The sequence below is a fragment of the Vanessa cardui genome, chromosome 14 (genome assembly GCF_905220365.1).
Source record: "Vanessa cardui chromosome 14, ilVanCard2.1, whole genome shotgun sequence".
Classification (NCBI taxonomy): domain Eukaryota; kingdom Metazoa; phylum Arthropoda; class Insecta; order Lepidoptera; family Nymphalidae; genus Vanessa; species Vanessa cardui.
Window position 1 is genome coordinate 11494546 of NC_061136.1, and position 24641 is coordinate 11519186.

General features: G+C 35.7%; 2 protein-coding genes across 12 annotated transcripts in view; one reads left to right on the top strand and one right to left on the bottom strand.

The window, feature by feature from the left end:
• LOC124535099 (NADP-dependent malic enzyme-like) overlaps positions 1-11296 on the top strand; it is a 30906-nt gene extending 19610 nt beyond the window's left edge. For all 3 annotated transcript variants that reach the window (XM_047111164.1, XM_047111165.1, XM_047111163.1), the window contains exons 3-12: positions 4188-4346; positions 5596-5777; positions 6157-6317; positions 6635-6839; positions 7254-7380; positions 7817-8042; positions 8229-8371; positions 9098-9271; positions 9613-9736; positions 9829-11296. In XM_047111164.1, coding sequence (XP_046967120.1) covers positions 4188-4346; positions 5596-5777; positions 6157-6317; positions 6635-6839; positions 7254-7380; positions 7817-8042; positions 8229-8371; positions 9098-9271; positions 9613-9736; positions 9829-9968 — 1641 coding nt within the window. In that variant the 3' untranslated portion in view covers positions 9969-11296. The remainder of the gene's footprint in view (positions 1-4187; positions 4347-5595; positions 5778-6156; positions 6318-6634; positions 6840-7253; positions 7381-7816; positions 8043-8228; positions 8372-9097; positions 9272-9612; positions 9737-9828) is intronic.
• Positions 11297-12610: 1314 nt separating this feature from the next.
• Positions 12611-24641, bottom strand: part of LOC124535373 (serine/threonine-protein kinase Doa) — a 57054-nt gene continuing 45023 nt past the window's right edge. For 2 of the 9 annotated variants that reach the window (XM_047111577.1, XM_047111578.1), the window contains exons 4-13: positions 21636-21717; positions 21105-21171; positions 20407-20520; positions 19820-19910; positions 19316-19495; positions 17395-17524; positions 16751-16895; positions 15968-16073; positions 15521-15668; positions 12619-13024 (exon numbers count right to left, since the gene is read on the bottom strand). In XM_047111577.1, the coding sequence (XP_046967533.1) occupies positions 12954-13024; positions 15521-15668; positions 15968-16073; positions 16751-16895; positions 17395-17524; positions 19316-19495; positions 19820-19910; positions 20407-20520; positions 21105-21171; positions 21636-21717 (1134 nt within the window). In that variant the 3' untranslated portion in view covers positions 12619-12953. Of the gene's footprint in view, positions 13025-13573; positions 13605-15520; positions 15669-15967; positions 16074-16750; positions 16896-17394; positions 17525-19315; positions 19496-19819; positions 19911-20406; positions 20521-21104; positions 21172-21635; positions 21718-22661; positions 24481-24641 lie in introns of those variants that run through there. The other 7 variants (XM_047111580.1, XM_047111582.1, XM_047111575.1 and 4 more) reach the window with 6 other exon arrangements.

A 24641-nucleotide genomic window follows, 5' to 3' on the forward strand; every position in this document is an offset into this window, starting at 1 on the left:
AGTATTATAAGATATTACGGTCAGTGTCACGTCAATTAGTTGATACGCTTAATTCAGATACGAATTAGGGTTAAAACTTAAATAATTGATTTTCTTTTTGTTCTTAATATTTCGCAAGTCATATAAAAATAATATTACTTTAATTCTACTAACCATAATTATTCTTATTTAAAATAATCTGTATCTTAACTGATATATAATGATTTCTTATAATTCACTGTAATATAGAGAAGTCACGATTACATGTAATCGACGTCGGCCCAAATGAACTTGTCTCTTGACATTCAAACAGAACCTTCATACAAAGCAGTAATACTTTTATTACAACCTTCAATATGCCACAAAGCCTCCAAAAGCTTTGACCTTAATCTCGGCAATAAGTTATGTGGAGCGAACCCGAGTGTATTTATGCCGCCCCGGGCGTCACAGTGACCGCATGGTACGTTAGATGTCATTTTTAAATGATTTGTTGATGACGAACGAGGTAATACTGATATTCATTAAAGCATAACTAATACCAAGTATCGTTATCGTATAAAAAAAACTTAACTCGAATGACGATATTTTAAATCTATCTATTAACGATAATGCATAGTAGGTATATCTCAACGTACGTAGTTGCTGGCAAGAAAATGGTGTACATATTTTTTTTCAAACTTCAATGAAAAATATAATATGTTCTATTCTAGAATGAAAACTCTATGAAGTTTCATATGACAGCAATATTCACAAAAAAAAAAAATTGTTCTCGTTTTTTTGGCGAAGTTAAACCTATCAACAAACACTAACAATGAACTCATATGTAATCTGGGCTGTTACTAAACTGCGTAATCTATTTATCTATATATATATATGCCTTCGTAGTTTAGTCGTGATGAACGAACCGACAGCGGATATTGATAATAAATAGAAATTCGGAAGCATGGAAAAAGATTTTGCTAAAAATATTTTTCCTAAGTACCTACTTTAGAACGTTCCTTTATTTTCTTCGTGTGACATAGTTCTATACTATATACTACAAGTATTGTTCCTACATAACGCATATCTACACCGTGTGACCGTGTGTTATTGATCGTAGCCTCAGACATACGGCTGCATTTTCTAATAAATTTGTTATCACGTACTCATGACCGGTTGTTAAAACATTTTCACGAAGCTTTTAGTCCATTTGCAAACGTTGATATCACATGACATGACTGTTTGTGAAACACCAGAAATTATACAGATTCAGATTCGTTACATAATGTATTTCCGCGAATATATTATTAGGCATAATATAACCCACAAATAAATAAATTTTAAACGGCCTTTTAGCGATTTGGGAATCATTACTGATTATTGCTATTATTAAAAGTTCATCTACATATTATAACTATTTGCTTTTAAATAATTTAATTTTTCATAATATTTTTACAAATCAGTGTACAAGTTATTTAAAACGGAGCAAATATATAAATATTTGTTTCTGAACGCTAGTTACTGGAAAACCGTTGAAAACCGTATTTTCGAATTCTTGATAATATTTACTGAGAGTGGATTTAAAGTAGAGTGAAATATTATCTAAATTGGAAGGATTTATAAAGTCGTTCGAGGATGAAGTATTGACGAAGACGAAATATAAAATGGAGCGTGATTGGTGGCAACTGACGCCTCGACGAGAAGTTTATTCTATACCGGATAGCTTGGCGGCGCATGATTCACGGGTTAGAAGGTTTTTTTATAGCTTAATAAATCTTTATATTCTATCGACTCATATTTTATATCTATAATGATTTATTTTTAAGGCGTTAACAATGTTGGTAGCTTAGTAACTAATTTTGTAATAACTTATGAATATTCCTAGGCGGAAAGGCAAATCAGTCACCTAATGGGACATTGGTGAACGTATCTTTCAAACCGGAACATACATTAAACACCATATCTAATAGATGCTTGCCCGAATTTGAACTCATCATCTATTAAGATGTGCGTCTTCTTTATTATCTGTGACATCGTCTCACTTACTTATTGAATAAGTAGTTTCTATATAAGTTTAATGATAAAGCAAAAAAAAAATTTTGAGAGTAAAAGAAAGTTAAACATTTTTATATTTTTCAATACTTATACGTTTAATTTACCTTTGTAATTTTATATTTAATATGTATGTATATGTAAGTATCAAGTGAATCTATAATGCCTGAATTATAATTATTAGTTCTTATGAATATGGAATAAGTTTAATATGTCATAGAACAAAAAAACTGTTTGCACAATATTAAGTCAGAACATTGGCCCATACATGCAAAGCACGACAAAAACACCGTTTGCTACGTCACAGCCACGCCTCCGGTAACATTTATATTATGATACGTCAAATGTATGTCGTGATATTAAAGGCAAAGGAAATATACCTACTATGCCATGTTAATTTAATAAACATACTATAAGAAGATTTGCAGTAATGTGTAAATGTTTATTAATATTAAATACGAGTGATTTTTCAATGGAAAGTTTATTAATAACTTAGCATATTTGTTTAATCATTATTTATTTGCTGGAAAAATAGTGAATTAATTTAATTGTAGTTAAGTACGTAGATAATTCATATAACGGAATACGATTTAAAAAAATCAAAACAATCGTTAGAAATAAATAACCATACATATATATATTTTTTTAATTTACATACGTGCAATAGTATCGGATAAATTGTTTAATGTCAGGTAGATGGAATTTTATTCCGATTTGAATAATATTGACATTGTTTTGCTTACTTACTGAGTTAAAGCATAAATAATTTCCATACATACGTAATTATGTGAATTTTAATGTTCCGTTGTCAATACATTAAATTGTCAATAGCATCTGAAGACTCGTCATCAAGTATGTCGTAATTTATAATTTAGGACATCCGAGTACTCGCATATTCTCATGTTACTTGTGACTAAAGAATTTCGTTTCAACAACAAATCCTTATTAGCGTGATTTCCAAGTCCGCGGACAATGGAACAGGAAACAACATCTATTACTCATTGTCGTCGCGGGTTAATTTAGTCTGACGAAATATTGCGGAAAGCTGTGTAAAAAATATTCATTTCGGTGTTCAGCTGTTCATTCAAAATTTATTGCTTAATTACGGAATGAACACCAAAATTGCCTTTATTGTCTTACTATGGAAGTTATTATGTACTTCAATATTATAAAATAAACAAAAGGCAAGTTTTAACATTATAAACTAACTTATGGATTACCTACTAGTTTTTGCCCGCGGCATCGTTCGCGTGTTAGGCAAAAGAAGTAGCCTTTGTCCTTAGTAGTTAGCGTAGCTTTATACCAAATTTCATCAAATTCGGTGCAATGGTTTGGTCGTGAAAGAGTGACAGACAGACTGTCGGTCTGTCAACATAGTTACTTAACATACAAACATAGTTACTTAATATAGTATTAGTATAGATTACTAATTACATATATCAAGTGAATTCTTTTCAGTCTGTATATGTAGCTGTAATTGCTACCGATAGGTAATGGTAGGTCATAAAATAATTTAATTGATAGTTCAAGCTTGGTTTTACCATTACAAACGCGGTCACCTTTATTACGTCATTCACAGTTGACTCCGTCCGTAAGTTCTGGAACGTTTCATACAAATCGTCCGAAAATAAACTTTTCTCCGGAGATTTTGTGTATTTACGTTTTAACAATAGTACCTAGGACTTCGAGAGTGAGTCCGGCTTGTTTGGGTCAACGTACTATCAATTATTCTACCACCGAATGTTAACGATTTTAAAAATGTTTTATACCTAATATAACATAAGTAGAAAAAGGATTTTTAAATGACAGTAACGCAAATAAGCAGTAAATAAATTTCCGTTTTCATAATGAAATTGAATTTGTAACGAAATAGGCTCAAGTATCAAGATGTTTAAGATTAGCACTTTATGTTCTACTGTGATATATAGTCAGCAAAACTCAATCAATAAAGTTATTAATTCCGATAAAATTGAATGTTTTATTGAAATCAATATTATTTAATGTGTGAACTATTTTCTAGACTCCTAGACAATTAAGGCGTAGTAACTGTTGTTTTAATTCTATGTTACAAAAATAAAATAAAATGTGATAAGATATCTGCCCAAGTACTATTTTTATTGTAGATATATTAAATAAACCATTTCATATTTCATCTAACCACCGTTCTGTTGTCACAGGGTATGGCGTTCACAATTGAGGAGCGTCAAGCGATGGGCATCCACGGCCTGTTGCCCCCGAGGGTGAAGAGTCAAGAAGAGCAGGTGGAGCTGTGCAAGCTGTCTTTCGACCGGTATGAGGATCCCCTGAACAAGTATATCTACCTGATGGGATTGCTTGTGAGTACTACTACTGTTCATTTTTTTTATACTTATATTGTTTTAGCAAGTACAGTACGACACAACTTAGATGCAGCATCGGCAAAATTCGTAAAACTGATCACATCCGTATTAAGTAAATCGGCGGTAATCGGCTTTACGAATTTTACCGATGCTACATCTAAGTTGTGTCCTACTGTGTATATTCTTAAGTCGAAGTAAAAAAAGGTGTGTGTGAGAGAGACAGAGAAAGATAAAAATAAATATTAATTGTCGGTCGATCAGATTCAGAAAAAGTTATAGAAGATATTTTTCTATATCATAATGATTTAATTGAACATACATGGAATTTGCCTTAATATTTAGTGGACCATTATGACAGATTAGTAAAAAGTAGATAAATTGTCTATGTCAAAATTACATCATATTTTATTATAAGGATGTAATTATTAGATTGGTTGTCAATATTATATTTGATAGTAGGTATGCCACAGCACTATACATAATATATGACGGATAAGTCTATATTAATAATTAGTATAAATCAATAGTTAAATGTGTCAATTATATAATTATATTTGACATAACAATTAGTAGTTTTACCGGTCCTACAAAAAACATCGGCACCTCTCCCCTCTCGGTGGTACACGTAGTTAACGTAATGCTACGTGACTACGTCATAACGTACCTCACGTAACTCTGTTGATGTTTATAATTTCTAAACAGATGATAACATTAATGTTATGTTTATTTTAAATAATAAGATTAGATAAATACATTTTATAATAAGGATCTAATGAACAGTAAACACTTAAGTACCTATAAATACTTTCTGAAGTTGTATAGGATAAAATTTTAATAAGTAATGTGATTCATGTAATACTATTTCATAAGAAACATTACATAAAATGCAAATCGTAGTTAGCATAGCCATTCTGTAAAAACATACATTATTGGCAATTTATGTTTCTCCGCCAAATTTATGAAGTGAAATAATGAGTATTAACTAATAGGAATGCGAAAGTGTCTACAAGGACTACTGATAATCTTAGATTCTTGTTTATAAAACTTAGAAAGGACAAATGCGTTTCTTCTTTTTAACACAGTAATAGAGCTCTAGTATGTAGCAGAGAACACTGTACTTTTCGGTTTAGAGATATTCACTTATTGTGACCTAAAAATTTGAGGGTATCTCTCAAGGTTTCTATAGCTGAAATGTTAATCGCTTTTTTCATGTTTTTACAATCTAATAGTGAATCTTTTCTTTAAGGATCGTAACGAGCATCTTTTCTACCGATTCGTCGGGGAAAACGTAGCGGAAATGATGCCTATAGTGTACACGCCAACTGTGGGTCTCGCGTGTCAGAAGTATGGGCTGGTGTATCGCCGACCGCGCGGTCTCTTTATCACCATCAACGACAAGGGACACATATATGATATATTAAAGAACTGGTATGTTTTGTTTTTTTTTTAATTTTTATTTAGTTTTATGCAAATTAAGAAGAGTCTGTAGTGATCATTAGATTAGCTAGATAATCTTAGCCGAAGATCATTAGTATACAAGACAAGCGCCGCCGAGTTTTCAGGCGACCAAACACACGTGATACATGAATAATGTCCTCTAACAGATTTGTAGAATAAGCTCCAAACTTGAACCTGATGAGTATTAAATTTTATACTCAAATATAGTGAAGGTTCTTGAATAATCATAACGAAACCGCATATAACATTGTGTACGATAATGTTTGAAAAATGATTGCTTCTGAAATTTATTCACTAAAACCTTTAGCTGCGATGTTAAAATAAATTTATCTTTTATTACTAACATCAGGCCCGAAACCGACGTACGCGCTATCGTAGTAACAGACGGTGAACGTATCCTGGGCCTGGGAGACTTGGGCGCCTGCGGTATGGGTATTCCCGTGGGCAAGTTGTCGCTCTACACTGCGCTCGCTGGTATCAAGCCACACCAGTGCCTGCCTATTACACTTGGTGAGTTTCTTTTTCTTAATCATTTATAAATTAATAAAATTATAGGTAAAAAAATATTAGTTAAAATTAAAAAATATAGGTAAAAAAATATTAGTTAAAATTAAGACATCTTTATTTACAGTTAGCTCACTGTTTTAAACATAATATTATAGCTTTTAAACCTTATATATTATGTAATTAATAGTTTCAGTTTAAGTTAATTTCTAATTGAAAAAAAATCTTCATTGTTTGATCTATAAAGAGTTACACACATTGAGTGCTTTTTTAAGAAAGGAAAGTTATAATTTCTATTAAAAATATTTTCCGCATCCTTACAGACGTGGGCACGAACACGCAGACGATGTTGGACGACCCGCTGTACATCGGTCTGCGTCAGAAGCGCGTCCGCGGCGCCGCCTACGACGAGTTCATCGACGAGTTCATGCAAGCCGTCGTGCAGCGCTTCGGCCAGAACTGCCTCATACAGTTCGAGGACTTCGGCAACGCGAACGCCTTCCGACTGCTAGAGAAGTACCGTGGAAAGTGAGCACACTTTGATCTCATCCTACAATGCTAACTGTAAAACGAAGGGAGCACGTAACTCAGAACGTAGGCGCGATTACATTTAAAGTCAGTCGTCCAACAACAAAAACAACAACAACAGCCTGTAAATTCCCACTGCTGGGCTAAAGGCCTCCTCTCCCTTTGAGGAGAAGGTTTGAAACATATTCCACCACGCTGTTCCAATGCGGGTTGGTGGAATACACATGTGGCAGAATTTCTATGAAATTTGTCACATGCAGGTTTCCTCACGATGTTTTCCTTCACCGCTGAGCACGAGATGAATTATAAAGACAAATTAAGCACATGAATCAGCGGTGCTTGCCTGGGTTTGAACCCGCAATCATCGGTTAAGATGCACGCGTTCTAACCACTGGGCCATCTCGACTCCCGCAGGTACTGCACTTTCAACGACGACATCCAGGGCACGGCGGCGGTGGCGGTGGCCGGCCTGCTGGCGTCGCTGCGCGTCACGGGCACGCGCCTGTCCAACAACACCTTCGTGTTCCAGGGCGCCGGAGAGGTAACCACTTTCCGGACCTTATAGACCATAGGGCCATTTGGACTCGCAGGTGGCGAATGATTATGGGATTTACGCTATTGAATAACGCCGCATTTCCTTGCGATATTTTATGAAAAATTTCTCACTAAAAAGAATTGTCTTGTCTACTATTGATGATAGAATAGTTTTGCTAATATTATGTACGAGACAATCTTAACTTATCTCGAGATAACTAGCGGTATTTCTACAATCGCTGTCATTATTTATTTAACTGCCGCATAATATTTTCATTTATATTTACTTAGATAACATGATTTCAAATGATTAGGTTTATATAAATTTTATTGCAACATACCCTTTTTAATTCTATTCACCATTGTCATGATTAAATTACAATTTCTAAAACATATTTCACGACAAACCCTTCAAGGATTAAAAAACTTTTATTCATCAACAGGCGTCTTTAGGTATCGCGGAATTGTGCGTGATGGCCATGAAAGCCGAAGGTACCACTGAAGCGGATGCTCGCAATCGCATCTGGATGGTGGATTCTAAGGGTCTTATCGTGAAGAACAGACCCGAGGGCGGTCTCAACGAGCACAAGGAGAAATTTGCGAAGAACTGCCCGCCCATTCGCACCCTCGCCGAAGTAGTCAACGTTGCGAAACCATCTGTACTCATCGGTGAGCCTGTCCGTTGATTTAAACGTAAACTATGATTTATTTAAAAGCTGGATTTCGTCGTTGTTTACAAGCGGCGTATACTTTAGTTGCCTTTGTTGGTTGAATATTGGCGGTTTAAGAAATTGGTATCGTAGACAGACAAATCTATGAAGTAACAGTATAGAGTGTCCCGAATCTCTCACATAGGCGCGGCGGCCATCGGAGGCGCCTTCACCGCCGACATCCTGCGCGCCATGGGCGAGAACAACGACCGGCCCGTCATCTTCGCGCTCTCCAACCCCACCAGCAAGGCGGAGTGCACTGCGGAGGAGGCCTACGGGAACACCGACGTATGTACCTCATGCCACTCGCTAGCGAACGCACAGAGTGATCCATCGCGAAATCTCAGTATAGTCTGTTCGCGTTAAGAATGCAGTGAGTTGTCTCTGTTTACCGGCCTGACTCCGCCCCCTTTGACCAATCAAATCTTTTCAAATTACAAAGTCAAATTCACATTTAATTAATTATTAACTGATATTTTATTAATATAAATTTTGTTTATTTATATATCTATATTTCATTTATTCAAGCTGTACAGTGTACACCTAATAATTTATGTAACCTATAGCTACTAGATGACGTTATGGTAAAATATGTAAATTTCTACATCGCGATGGCAAGATTCGCAAACGATTGTATATAGTGTCAAGAATTTTGTTGAATAAACACCCCGATTCGATTTTTTACTTTAAAGTGTATTTTTTAAATTCATTATACTTAGTATTTAAAAAAAATATAATTTGTTGGAATTTTAACACAAATATGCATACATCTTCACCCTGCTGTTAAAAGAGATTTGATTGATCAGGGGGCGGAGTAAAGCCGGTAAACAATGACAACTCACTGCATTCTTAACGCGAACAAACTATTCTTACAGCAGTAGTGTATATAATCAGATTTTTGTTTTATAATAATAATTGGTCCGGTCGTCTTTAAATGACGTGCGACCGTTGCGACCTTTTGCGACCAAACGGGTGCAAAGACTGAGTCTCACGCGGGCCGCGTGTCGTGTGTAGGACCGCGCCATCTTCGCGTCGGGCTCGCCGTTCCCCGACTACCGCGCCAAGGACGGTCGCGTGCTGCGGCCGGGCCAGGGCAACAACGCCTACATCTTCCCGGGCCTGGCGCTCGGCATCATCTGCGCCGGCCTCGTCGACATCTCCGACGACTTCATGCTCCTCGCTGCCGAGGTGCGTTCATTGCTAACTACGAACAGGATGCGTTCATTCGACAGATATTAAAAATGAGGCTCATCTGGACGATACCTTGTCATTATTACAATTAAAAACCCAAGTTTCAAATAATGAAAAAAGAATAGGTATAGAATGTGTGAAAAACGTATGGTAGTACACGCACATATTTTATTAATAATTTGATGCAATATTTGAATATTTTTGCTTCACCTATAAATAGATTTTCTATCATTTGATCGTTGGACTTAAATCTAAATATTCTTTAACCATCAGATTAAATTTCTTACTTTTATATAACATACTGCGTTATATCATGTGTTATGCTCTGTAAATTTCAGGCTTTGGCTGAGATCGTGTCCCAAGAAAATCTCGACCAGGGCAGCCTGTACCCACCCCTGGCCGACATACAGGAGTGCTCAATCCAGATCGCCAAGAAAGTTGTGCAACACGCATACAAAACCGGTAAATTTTATTTGTCATTTTTGATGCGTACTAAAATATATTACAAAAAAAAAAAAAAAACGAAATCGATGAATGTTCGGTGTCGCGCACAGGCAAGGCGTCGGTGCAGCCGCAGCCGCTGGACACGGAGGCGTTCATCCGCGCGCAGATGTACGACGTGCGGTACGCGCCCGCGCTGCCGCCGCGCTACGACTGGCCGGCCGCCGACGCGCCGCGCGTCGCGCTCATGTAACGACCCCCCCCCCGCCCCCGCGCGCCTCGCCCGACCGCTCCAAACGCGAATATTCTGCTCCCTGTAGCCGTTGCTCAATCATCAATAATTTCGAATTGAAAAAATATCCCTATCACATCTTTTGCCGACGGCGGTTTCTAGTTGAGATCACTAAGATGAGATCCTTTAGTTTACTCGATAGCGATATCGGTTCTGATCGGTTTACATTTTGTACGAGGTGGAAGAGAAATCTAAAAACCGACTAGTTGAGTCATTTACACACTTAGAGCGGAAGACTGTAAAATTGGATATTTTGTAGAGCATCAATACTGGAGAGGAATGGCATACAGAGTTACGACCATCTGTTATTCGGTTTGGTAATCAGTTTGTTTATCTAATCGCTGCCATCGCTTGATCAAATTTTACCAAAGTTTTATTATTAGACATATCGGGAATATTTATTTATAATTTAAACAGACTTAAAAATATACTCGATCACTCTCGTGTGTTTTAAGCGATAGCAGCGCTTCGCATGAATCTATAAGATGCAAGTTCTATAATTGACAAGGAATCTTATAATGTTAAATCCACGTTTTGAAACATTTGTCTATGTTTTATAACTATGTTATTTAATGTAATCTGTGTAAGTTTCATATGGCTTGACATAAATATGTGATGGACTTATGCTTGTACAAGTTGAATGAATATTATATTGAATAATGTCATATTTTAATTGTCTTTCCTCATAATAATTTGAAAAATTCTAAGGTGCAAATTGTATAAGTAATTTTGGCAACAGTACCTTGCCAAGAGTAGTGACGCTTAATCTATTCGTGATACAATGTGACATATTTTTGGTATTTATTTTTACTTTGCCAACGACCACTTAATTACTTGACCAAACAAAACATTGAAATTATTGTAGTCTGTGTCGATGTCGCATTCTATAAAAATATAGCAACATAACATTCCATTCCACATTAGAAGTACTACCTTTTTTGAATAAATATAGATCTAATCATATAATATGTCTTATAATTATTTTATTATAAAATTAAGTTATTTTATTTATATCGAAATTAATGTACCTTTGTGCATCGATGAACAAAATTTTGTGATATATATTTTTGTAGTGGTATGTTATACTGCGGCAGAAATGAGAGATACGAAAAAGAATGTATTTTTTGTTAAGTTTATAAATTTATCAAGTAACATTTTTATTTATTTAGTTAAATTAAGAACCTTGTCACGTAGACTAGAAGTGTAATATTGAACAAGCTAATATTTAACGGACCGGCAATGCAATATACTATTTATTTGAAACGCATTAAAAATAAATGATTTTTTTTAAAATGTTTTATTATTTAACCAAATTAAATCCTTTTTATTGTGTGTATGTACATTCTGGGATTCGCGTCGATTGTCTGCTTTTTAGCATTTTATAATTAATTAATAATGTTTGATTCTTCACTATCGACTGAAACACTAACCATAAAAGATCCATTATATAAGGAACCTAGTAAAATTTGTATTTTTTATTTATAGTACATATTTGCCGAAAAATATCATATTAAAAATAGCATATTTAAATAGCGCTCAAAAATGCTACTTGGACAATATGGCGCTGCAATGGGGTCGGCGACGTCACTTTCCTGTATTTTAATCTGTGGTACATATAGTAGAAAAGCAGAGTTTACAAGAAAGTGACTTCATCATAAGCCCGGCCAGTCAGGAGCGTTTTGTCTCACGTGACAAACGTTTGAAAATTTGCATTTTTATTTATGGATTTTTGAATAAATTAAGTATTATTTTCAAGTTTCGTTAGTAAATAACCATTTTTAAACTCATAATATACACTGATTACAATAATTCACAATTTATTTCTCGCATTGTCTAATAGCCTATTGTAACACAACACACACACACACACACAAATAAACGCCAAGAATAAGATGACTACTCCGCCGAAATTAAAACGTGTAACGGTGAGGGAGACATGTACCTGCGAAATTAGAAGATACAAAATTACCATTAATATAAGTTGTATTAGTACTTAATATTTGTGTTTAGCAGCCACAGCACGAATTCATGATGATTGGTATTAGCAAGGTAAAAAGTACAGCCTTAAATAAAATAATCGTCATGTCAAATCAATGTCAAAGTTGTCGTCTTCTCTGAGTATTGTCTATTGTTTGGAAAAACATTGTAAAATGAGAATAATCTTTTTTTATGCAATTTCGAGCTGTGGACGAAGCACTACATTTGTTTGTCGCGGAACTGCACTTGTCAAAGTAAGTAATGTTTAAAATGACATAAGACATTTTGAACATGTTTTTCTTCAAAACAGAAAAAATAAATATTGAAGCCTATAGAAAGTAAATACTTATAGAGTATTGATACATCAGGTCTATTATATTATTTATGGAGGTATAGCATTAATAACAACTAGTTTACTAGTATACAAAAATATGGCCTTACGTGACGTTTTAAGAAGCGAGGCTAACAACTCACTGATCTTGATTTTTATAACTGCAACTATTTATAACTTTAAAATATAGTCGGGAAATGTATTATGATCGATAGCAACATTTGTCGTTATAATAAAATAAAATATTAGCAATGGTTACGCATTATGCAGAACATATTATTAAAAAATAAAACATATTTTCTCTCAGACCAACAGTCTTTATTTCAAGTAGTAATTATTTATAAATACAAATTGAGAAGTACCGATTCACAACAAAATATAACCTAGATTACAATGTCTGCAAAATAATTATATCACTTATCACTTCATTAACAATGTACACGTTCACACGGGGCGGGCGCTCCGGTGGGCGACGGCCAGTGTCGGCCGGCGCGGGGCGCGTCGGCCGGCGGCGGCCAGAGTCGGCCACTGCAGGTCGCGTCGGCCGGCGGCGGCCAGGGTCGGCCACAGCGGGCCGCGTCGGCCGGCGGCGGCCAGGGTCGGCGAGGGCGAGCGGCCGGCGGCCAGCGCGGCTCGGCTCACCTGCTGAGCGAATGTGATCGCTCACGGGACCCCGAACCCTCACCGTTGCACCTGGCGCGGTCATTGCCTGCAAGAGAGTTATTGAATGATTACTGTGGAGGATTTGATACGTTTGATTTAACAATAAGATTTTATAATTTTATCACGTTAGATATATATGTGCTGTTAAGTTTAAAAATATTTTTTGTTGAAATTCGAAGTAATTAACCAAAGTTTAGCAATCATATAAACAGCAATTTGGACAAGAATTTACTAGTTTAGAGCTAACAATGTGATTAAAACATTAAAAAATAATGGGAAGTATCTAGTGATTGAAATAATAATGGTCAGTGAGGATGAACATGCTAATTTTACATCAACAACTGTAACTTTTTATAAGACAATCATTCCAACATAAACATTATCAAAGAAAATAAATAAACCATAAATAAAAATCAGGCGATAATTTTATTAAAATATTTTTTTTTTTTAGTTATTTACTAAGTTTCGAAAGCAAAACTTATAATATGCACACTGACAGTAAAGAAACGAAAAAAAAATAAACATGTCGCAGCATGTGTTCACACGTTAGAAATACAAAGCTAAGAAGCATCTAACGAGTTAAAACAGGCCTGACCTAAGATATGATGGCCTTGTAGACTGGAATCCTATAACAAACAATTTAAATCACACATCTGCGACCTATCAATCACTTTATTTGTATTTATACATTGTCTATGTTGGCTTGATTTGATGAAAGTTTTTGAATCTAAATATGAATAAGCGGAGTACTAAAGGAAACGGAAACAGATGTTCGTGTTTTCTGTATAAATGCTTTTTGTAATTATGAAAACCAAGTTTTAGTACAACTTGTAAGCCTTTTTCATAGTCTTTTATAATAAATTTAACATGAAGTAGCTTGTAGACAAAATTATTTTTTGAATGATTAACGACATATTTTATTGATGTTAATTTATATATATTACCTAATTGATACTTACACACATATACATTATATATACATTATTTAAATGATAGTCTATTTCAATGGAAGAAATGTAAAAGGTAAATAGTAACTAGTCTCTAGAGCCAATTATTCGTATATGAAGGTCAAGGTACAAAAGTGGGATTAGTAGTTAATACCGTGAAAGGTTGTTTGTATATTAAATTATAAAGTAACTTATGAATCACGAGCAAAGCAAAACAAATCAGAATTTTTGATTAGCTACGATAAATGTTGTCTTTTGTAGTTATAGTCAATAATTTAGAAAGACATTCAGATGGACATAAATAAAACATTATAACATCGAAAAATAGAAATAGATTAAAAACTTACGTATTCACATTTGTTAAGTTTAGATATTTTATCACATATACATTTTATTTAATATGGTGCATTGTTAATATATTTAATGTAATTTTAAGTTATTAGGGTTATTTCATGTGTTGTCATTCAATAACAAATATATATTAGGATAATTAATACATACACACACAAGGCGCAGAAGAATGTGTGTTAGTACTTCATACAATTCAATCCTTATTTGTAGTAAATATGGGAAAGTTTACAGGTTATTTTTTTAATCAATAGGTTTTTTAATCCTTATATTTTATTAAATTTACATATATCATACTGTACATAAAATACTTAGTTATAAATTTATTGAAGATATAAAAAACAAACTGCATGTATTAATTAGTTAAGCCGATAAATCGCGTCTTAAATAGGGAAGCCGTGGTTATCAGAACTTGGAAGTGTTTATAAATAATAATTTAATATCCAAGAATTGATTGCGTACTACCAACACACAGTTTCACAACTTAAAGAGGCCATTCATTTATTTACGTAAGACGATTTGGGGAGGGAGGGGTCGACTATGTCTTATGTTTAGTTACAAGGGGGTGGAAAGCAATTTTGATAGTCCTTAGGTAAAATCAAAAAAATGCACAAAGTTAAAATTATTTGAAACCACGCGACCGAGATTCACTCGGATGCGTGCCTTTAGAAGCTTTGAATTGAACAAATAAACATATGAATAAATTGATACTTTGAAAAATAAATGACCGTGTATTAATTTTTATTTTAAGATCTCACGTAAAAAATATTAAAGAGAGGGGACGGGTTGGCCTGTTCTTATTATATGAGGTTGCTTACAAAAAAACTAGCGAAAATGTGCTTACGTAATACATGAATGGCCCCTAAGCAACTTGCTTGACAGATACACATATATCAAAAGTTTGTTTACCTTTTTCTTTCATCTTAAGGAATAGACTAAGTTATTGAAAACGAAATTTTTACTGAAGATAAGACTTTTTCCTTTATAAAATATAATTTAATTATTTGGAGCATGTGAAGATATTGTGGCCCCTAAGCAACTTGCTTGGCAGATATACATATATCAAAAGTTTACCTTTTTCTTTCATCTTAAGGAATAGACTATATTATTGAAAATGATTTTTTTACTGGAGAGTACAACATAAGACTTTTTTCTTTATAAAATATGTATAATTTGATTATTCTGAGCATGTGAAGATATTGAAATAAACATACGAATGAGTCGTTGTATAGTTAAAGGCGACTAACCGAGACGCTGCTGGGTCGGCAGCTTGCTGAAGAATGGATGCTTCAGCGCTTCCCGAAGCGTGATTCGTTGCGAGGGCTCGTACTCCAGCATGCGAGCTATCAGCTCGAAAAGCTGCCGGTGCTCCTCGCTGTTGCTTTGCAGGTACCTCTGTAAATCGACGCGATAATATATTGGCATTTAAATGAAAGTTTGAAATAATCATTCGACAATAGCTAATTGATTTCCACGACCGTGAAATGGACCGTGAACTCTTTAAACAAATATTACATATTTTACATTAAAATCAATGAATACTTTCTCCATATTGTTAACAAGTTAAAATTTTTTTATGAATTCATTTACTTGATGTGTAGTCTAATGTAATGACGAGACATTTAAACTAATATTGCCTTTTTTATGGAAAAACCTTGTTTATTATGGAAAAGAAAATTTAAAACAGAACTTACCAAAAGTGGTTTACAATTTTCTCTTACATATCTGCCCGCTGACGATTTGTCGTCCCAGTCTAATTTGCCATGGTAGAAATATTTTGTTCTAGTCTTTCGTGCCATTCTAAAAAAAAATAATAACAAATAATTGTAGACTGACAAGTGAAAATTAAGTAATCTATTAATTAATCTACGAAAAAAATTATAAACGGCATATCTCCAAGCTATTCTGGGTGGTATTTTCAACCACCAAAATAACAATACTTTACTAATGTTATATTCTGTTTTAAAGGATAAGGAAGCCAGTGTAATTATGACTCAAAGAATATCACATCTCAGATCTCAAGGTTAGTAGCGCATTGGCGATGTAAGGAATCGTTTAAATTTCTTACGGCACCAATGCTTGGGCCGTGGCGACTGCTTACCATCAGGTATTAGCCTATTGCCAGGCTGCCTCCTATGATATTAATTAAAAACTATTGTTACAACAACAACAACAGCCTGTAAATTTCCCACTGCTGGGCTAAAGGCCTCCTCTCCCTTTGAGGAGAAGGTTTGGAACATATTCCACCACGCTATTGTTGATTATTTCTTTGAAATTTGTCACATGCAGGTTTCCTCACGATGTTTTCCTTCACCGCTGAGCACGAGATGAATTACAAAGACAAATTAAGCACATGAATCAGCGGTGCTTGACTGGGTTTGAACCCGCAATCATCGGTTAAGATACACGCGTTCTAACCACTGGGCCATCTCGACTCTCTCGAAAAACTATTGTTAATGTCAACTCTGACTACTGACCTGTACGGTATGGGTCCGAGGATGCGCTCCATCATGGCGAGGTGCTCGCGGTTGTCGTGCGTCTGGAAGAGCGTGATCCCGAGATGCAGCTCGAACATTATACAACCTATCGACCACACGTCGCACGGTTGTGACCAGCCCAACTCTAAAAGTATAAATGTTATATGTGATTTACATGATAATAAATGTAATATAATTTTTTTATGGTATAGGTTGGCGGACGAGCATATGGGCCACCTGATGGTAAGTGGTCACCATCGCCCATAGACATTAACGCTGTAAGAATTATTAAATATTCCTTACATCGTCAATGTGCCACCAACCTTGGGAACTAAGATGTTATGTCCCTTGTGCCTGTAGTTACACTGGCTCACTCACCCTTCAGACGGGAACACAACAATACTGAGTACTGTTGTTTGGCGGTAGAATAACTGATGAGTGGGTGGTACCTACCCAGACGGGCTTGCACAAAGCCCTACCGCCAAGTTTTAGTTAACTTGTTAACAATATGGAGAAAGTATTTATTGATTTTAATGTAAAATATGTAATATTTGTTTAAAGAGTTCACTGTCCATTTCACGGTCGCGGAATTCAATTTTAACATAATTCGATAATTATGATTGAAATATAAAAATAATATTAACCTAATATGACCTCCGGCGCCCTGTAATGCCTGGTGGAGACGATTGTGCTGTGGTGCTCGTGGTCGAAGGTCGCGCTGCCGAAGTCGATAAGTCGCACGTCACTGCGCTTCACGCGCCGTAAGTCATGTTTCTGAAAGTTACGCGTTTAGGATATATTAATATCTTAGTAATAGTTTGGAATTTTATCAGTGCTTTTGGAATTTAAGATTTTTACGGAAATAAAAAAAAAAAAGAGCTGAGATGGCCCAGTGGTTAGAACGCGTGCATCTTAACCGATGATTGCGGGTTCAAACCCAGGCAAGCACCACTATGTATATGTGCTTAATTTGTGTTTATAATTCATCTCGTGCTCGGCGGTGAAGGAAAACATCGTGAGGAAACCTGCATGTGTCTAATTTCATCGAAATTCTGCCACATGTGCATTCCACCAACCCGCATTGGAACAGCGTGGTGGAATATGTTCCAAAACCCTCTCCTTAATGGCAGAGGAGGCCTTATCCCAGCAGTGGGAAATTTACAGGCTGTTACTTTACTTTTTTTTTACGGAAATACAGACCATTTGTCATTTTATACCTTAGGACAATCTTAGAAATAGGTTTTTATCTTCAAAATTATATATTGTGGAATAGAAGGTAGCAAATTTAGACGCAAGAGTCATTGAATGGGCTTCCGTTGGGTTCAGTGATTTTGGCATTACTCCTTATTTTTAGCGAGACTCTGACACAGTTAATGTATACTGCCAAGAATAACGTAAGCCGTTGTGTCTTCTGTGCGAATCTATGTGTCATTCACTCACACTAATAGAATATATTATCCAAAAATAACATATATTTATATTGTTTGTGGTGTGTGCAGCATGAAAGATGTTTATGGAAACTACAATGAAGTCAAAGAGGAAGTTTACAACCCAACAGTATTATATGGATAAAACAAGGATATGTTGCGGTTATCCTGTTACATAAATAAATGTTTCTGAAGTTTTATCTTTTATATAAGCTAATGACGCGTATTAGGCCTTAAGACCTGTTTCAAATGTATAGGTTTGTTCCATCAGGCAAAAAATTAAATGTTATGTAAATTTTTGACTTGATTATCACCCCGAATTTTACATTTATCTTGTAATTAAGATGTGACGCATGCAATAATATAAAAAAATGTATACAAAAAATATCTTAAATAACCGATCTTATAAAAACAAGATTATACACCTCAATTTCTAATGGTCGACACCCAATCAGGCCTCTTTGACTATCTATTTTGGCTTTTAGATTTGGCTATAATACATTAAGTGAGAAAGATGAAAAGGTATAAATTTATATATGATTTTATCCCATGACACTAAAGTGCGACGCTAAAAGTGGGAATAACTACATAAATGGATAAATTTGGTAAACTGTGACAAAGTAACCGTTTATATGCTACAGAAACGTACAATTCAAATTTGACGCGGATTAAATCGCAGGGCTATTTAAATTATAAGTAAAATAATGAAATTAACTTGTGTGAATGATGATTTTTTGATTGTTTCTATGTTTATAAAACATTTCCCTAAGCAATATAAAAGTATAGTACGACACAGCTTAGATGTAGGATCGGAAAAATTCGTAAAACGAAATTTGAAAATTATCGATATTTATTTTTATGTGAATATGATCTTTACACAAACGTAATAACTTGTAATATCCTATGTCCTAATATATATTAATTTGATACTTCGATTTACAATTTACATGCATTTGCTTTCTCGGGTTGAACTGACGCGATAGTCAATAGCGACGAATAGCGTCGAATGGCGCGACATGGGGCTCTTTCTATTGGTTGTATAAATCGGCAGTAATCGGTTTAATTGAATTTGCCGATGCTACATCTAAGCTGTGTCGTACTATACTTGAGATCGTTACACTATGTAAAATAAACTTACTTTTTTAGAACTATTATATACACTGACGACTTCATAGTCGCTGTCCACGAAGAGTATGTTTTCTGGCTTAAGGTCGGTGTGCGTGAGTTTGTTGTCGTGCAGGAACAGAACGCTGTATATGAGTTGGTAAGAAATGTGACGCACTTGCTCCAGTGGGTAAGGTTGATAGTTATTGTCTTTCTGCAATTAAGAAACCATAACAAAATTTTAATAAAATTAATATAGATTTCGATTTTTATCATAGTTTATAAAAAAATAATTAAGAAATTTCCACCACGAGCCAACCATACATTTGTTAGTTTTAAACCAGAGTGTAGAATATTACTCGTCTAATAATAATTGCAATAGCAGGAAATAATTTAATATATCAATTGATGACTAAATAAAACATAAAAACATGATTTTAAGAAATATACTATTAATGTGCTTATTTCTGAGCTTATAATAAAATAGTGAATAGAATAAAAGTTGAATCATATGTAATTCTACATGACTGTTACTCACCAGGAAGTCAAATACACTTTGTCCAAGCATTTCGAATGCGATACACATGTGTCCGTGGTACTCGAACCAGTCTAACATTTTTACACATAAACTGAAAAAGAAAGGAAACATGATGATGCAAGATCGTATTATTTTTAATTAAACATTCAGTGAAGGTTTAATGTTGGTATCGCCTATATTTAATGACAGCAATAAAGTGACCATTCCAGCGCTATATACCCCCATGACACCCCCACGACATGACGTGGGACATGGAAAATATGGTTGAGGTGCGAAGAGTAAGGTATTTTAGTGTTTTGGTTGACATCGCCGCTTGGCGCGCCGCCAACGACGGCCGTCGCGTATAAACGGACAAGGTCAGATATTGCTACATTCGCTTCGTCTAATAACGCACAACAGAATCATCAACGACTTTGCATTACATTTTAATTAGCTTCCTATTTGTTACTTATTCAAAAATTAAAATGGATGGTAATATCGTATACGTTACTATTTAATTTTATTTATATCATCTTATACAGGTTAAACTACATTTAAAAACTCTTAATGCTCATTCTGTAAAAAAAGACAACTTTAATTTTACTTACTTTTTACAGTCAGGGTCAATATCAGCTAACTTTTCTAAAACGTTTATTTCTAGTTTTGCAGCCTCTCTGTACTTCTCAACGTTTTTAATTATCTTCAGAGCCATTCTGTGCTCCCTGGAATGCAGAAAATAAAATATTAGAGGGCTTAAAACATAGTTCAATAGTTATTTATTTGACATAAAGCTGGCAGCAGAATGGCCGGTAGACTGTTAATATAAACATATGTAAATAGAATCAGAATAATCGATGAAAAATACGATGCTACACCATCTATTTAAACAATATTTTTTGTTATAGTAAAAATTGTAAATTCAACGTAACAGAATGTTCGGTTATTCAAATAATGAATATAACAATTAGAAAAAAAACCGATTGAATTACATAAAGATTCTCTTGTTTTCATTATTTTATGACAATACTATTTAAAATAAAAATCACAAAAGTACTTTATTAATAGCTAAATAAACAAATGTTATGGTTACAAATAAATACACATTCATTAGTTTTGTCTTTCGATAGTAAGATATTTACCGTATTTTATTTCCTGGAATAAATATTAAATTAACCCTACGCTATTGTGATACTTTTAGAAAAATATTAAACGGAAAATTGAACGGTGAATAGTTTTAATTGTTGTATAAATGTTTAAGCATTATTTGGAACGGAAAATAAAAAATATGACAATGATTTCAACTTACATTTCTAAGTCCTTCACCTCGACCACCTTGCCGAAGGTGCCTTCACCGAGCGTCTCGATGATTTTGTCTGCAATAAACCAAGGCAGGAAGATTAGTCATTTGCTCATATAAAATAGTCATGATGGTATTTATCATTAGTTTTTCAGCTCCCCTAATATCAGGAAATAATGTATCACGGTAGTGTAGAAAGCGAAAAACCAATGCTCTGCATATCCAACATGACTAGTCTTTCCGAAATAGATATTACGGCGGTCACTGTTATTTAAAAAGAAAATAAAAATCACAAGCGATAATTATAGTAAGTCTGAAATCTTCAAAACTCAAATCACTGCTAGGACTCGATTGGGGGCGAAGTGACGATAATTGTCACTTCCGAGTTTTTGTCGTCGATCTTTTTATGAAATGTTTGTATTAGCATTATATGCCATGAATGTGTGTTTTTGTGTGTAGTTGTGTATGTGTACGTGTATCGTGTAGCAAACAGTGATGGTCACGGTATACAAGTGTTAAAGGTATGGTGTGGACACGAACATCTCGCTCCCATGACATATCCGGGCCAGTACACCAGGTGTCCGTCCTTGTCGTCCTTGACGGAGGAGCGTGCCCGGGAGCTCTGCAGGGCCGCCCGCGTCGACACGCCGCAGAGAGGCCGCCGCCGCATCCGCACGCACCACGCGCCAACACGCCATCACGCCACACGCACCAGCCACATGCCACGGAGAGCGCCACGCGTTCGCCACGACCCGAGTAGTGTTGTACCCAACAATCAGACAATGGAACGGTTGCCCGTCAGACAAGCGACAATTGGTATGGTGTGTCGTACATGCTGTTAGAGGGCGGACGGGTGGGCGCTGCGGTGCGGCTAATGCGCCGCGGCGGACGCCCGAGAGACCGCTCGGGCGTCCGCCTACGATAGCGCGCCGCTCGCGAGGACTCGGAACGGGGCCGGGAACAGGACGGTAGAGGACGGAAGGGTACCGACGTAACTTTCACGCACGCAAAACTTCCAAAGACAATCTCTCATACTCAGGTTCATTAGGTAAACAGTGTCCACCCGATCCCGTCTAAAACTATACGGCTTCACTTTACTAACATTTCCATTAACAGGTTCAGAATTTTTTTTAGGTTCGTTTGAGAATATTTTCACGCAAAATAAGGACATATTACATTTTAAAACACGCATAAGAAAATTCATCACATGCACTATCATCTCACAAGATTTTTATATGTTTACTTCTTTGTCTGAACACGCAAGACGGTTGGTTGCTTAGTTAGTAACTTAAGGAATTATACAAAGATTTATTCATACCCTCTTGCTTTAATTATTCTACTACCTTCAGGTATATTCAATTATATAATGTATTGTTTGCAAAATACATGCATTCCATTGGACTACGTTAGTACGCTTTTTCATTTAAAAACAAAGTATAAAATAGTCCATTTTTTATAAATGAGCTAGCTTTCTATCGATGTTTTGAATGTATCAATAATAACGGACCAGGTTTTAGTTAGCGGCACACAGAGACGCAAGCGGTCGGTTGCTAGCTTGTTGCTTACAGGCGGCGTGGCCGCGCGTCGCATCAGGTGCCGTGGCCTATGTGGACGTTGACGGCCGCGCAGTTCTGGCGGCAGCACAACCACATCTCCGACGCCAATAGGTTCCGGTTTCTTAGGTACTATTGCATTTGATACTCCGTTAGGCTCCTTCTCAGTGATACGACCGTAAACTTCGTCCAAATGAGCATATTTCATTATTAGACTTTGAATTTCTTTTCGCCGTGTCTCGCGTTCGCTAAGCACTCGGTCACCAACCGGAGTCTTATCGTCGTCTTCGTCACTTGATGGGAAATAAATTTGTTTCTGTCTTCCGCTCTCATTAACAGGGGAAGATGCTGGCGTTTTGGTTGCATTTAATTTAGTATTATTAACTTCTTGTTGAGGCGGCGAGATTAAATCTCTAGCACCAGAACTTAAGCTGATATCGACAGGTCTTAGGCTTAGTTTTCCACTACGTTTATCACTTCCACTTTTTTCAACTCTGAGCGATCTCCTATGATGCTTACGATAGATGCTATCTCTATCTTTGCCATACTGAGGACGTTCCCGAGGAGATACGTCAAATCCATTTTTAAATTCGATTTTATCACTTTGTTTATGACTAGATAAACGACGATCCGTTGTGTTTCTAAAAGGAGTTTTATCTCTCGTTTTCTCATGCGAATAATTATGCCTTTTAAATGAACTTTCACCAAAAACAGCCGTTGTAAAACTCCTCATTAGACCTCTGGAAAAGGATGATTCCGGTTCCAAAGTCTTTTCCCGGTCTACAATTTCCTTTCGCGCTTTTTCTTTTTTTTGAATAGCAATTCTATCTAAAACTGATGAGTATTTATCTTCTAGGCGACTTCGTGTGCTACCTAACGTAATAGTGCTATCTAAATTATTATTATTAGTTTCCTTGAGAGGATATCGCTTAGTGAGCGGTGATGATTTATTATCTTTCATGTGAGCTCTACGGAATGAGTCACTGCGACTGAGAGAACTAATGCTTGGGTTTGAATGCACAGGTGATTGTTCAATTCGTGTCTTAGTCGAACTCAGGTAACTTGAGTAGGCCCGCTCGTCGCTGAAGTTCTTCGTGTTCGGCGTCACACTAGACACAAAAGGTCTGTACGGCAATATATTACTATTGTTTTCGTAACGTCGCACATTTGTTAATGCAGAACTTTTGCTCGAAAGCAGTTTATCATCATAACGTGTCCGCGCCGCAGACAATTTGGAATCAATGATGTTGTCATTTTTCTCCGATGGCCCTCTACGTGTAAGCCGATTGATGATGCTTGAATATCCATCTGATAACAGCTGGGTAACGCTCGTGGTCGAGGCGCGAGTATAACGTGGCCGCGGACTCGTTGTTCCATTTCCGGTGGTCGTTAAGCTACCAGACATATTGCTATTGAACAGGTGTTGCAATTATACAAAAACACTTCAACCCGGATATATCACATAATAATTCTTGAGTATCATATTTTCATCATTAATGTATAATGTAAACCGTTCAATTTTATTACAGCTTATTATTTAATATAGTTGCTGTTAAGTCAAACTGCTGTTAATCGGGAGCAGGCCTTAGCACTGAGGGATTTGAAAAATATCACTAGCACGGGCGAGTGCGGCCGTCGGTGCCAAGTAATGGTCGCGGACTAAAAATATCGGCAACCCGTGGGAGCGCCCTCCCGCGCACTCCGAGGTGCCGCCGCACGCGCATTTTCGTCGCATTACACTCTCTGTATGTACCTAACATATAATAAATACCTTTCTTTTAATTTAGATTTTAGTAAGTAAATAGTTAATTAAAAAAGTTAATTTCATAAATTAAAAAAACAACAAGTAATAAAAAGGGGAGTCGTGCTAATTTTACGAATTTTTGCATACGTTTATATATATTTAATTTTTTTTTAAACAACTTGATTACGACAGGTTGTATTTATTTCAAGGGTGCTAACAATAAAATCAGCAAGAGCTTTTCTTTGGCTA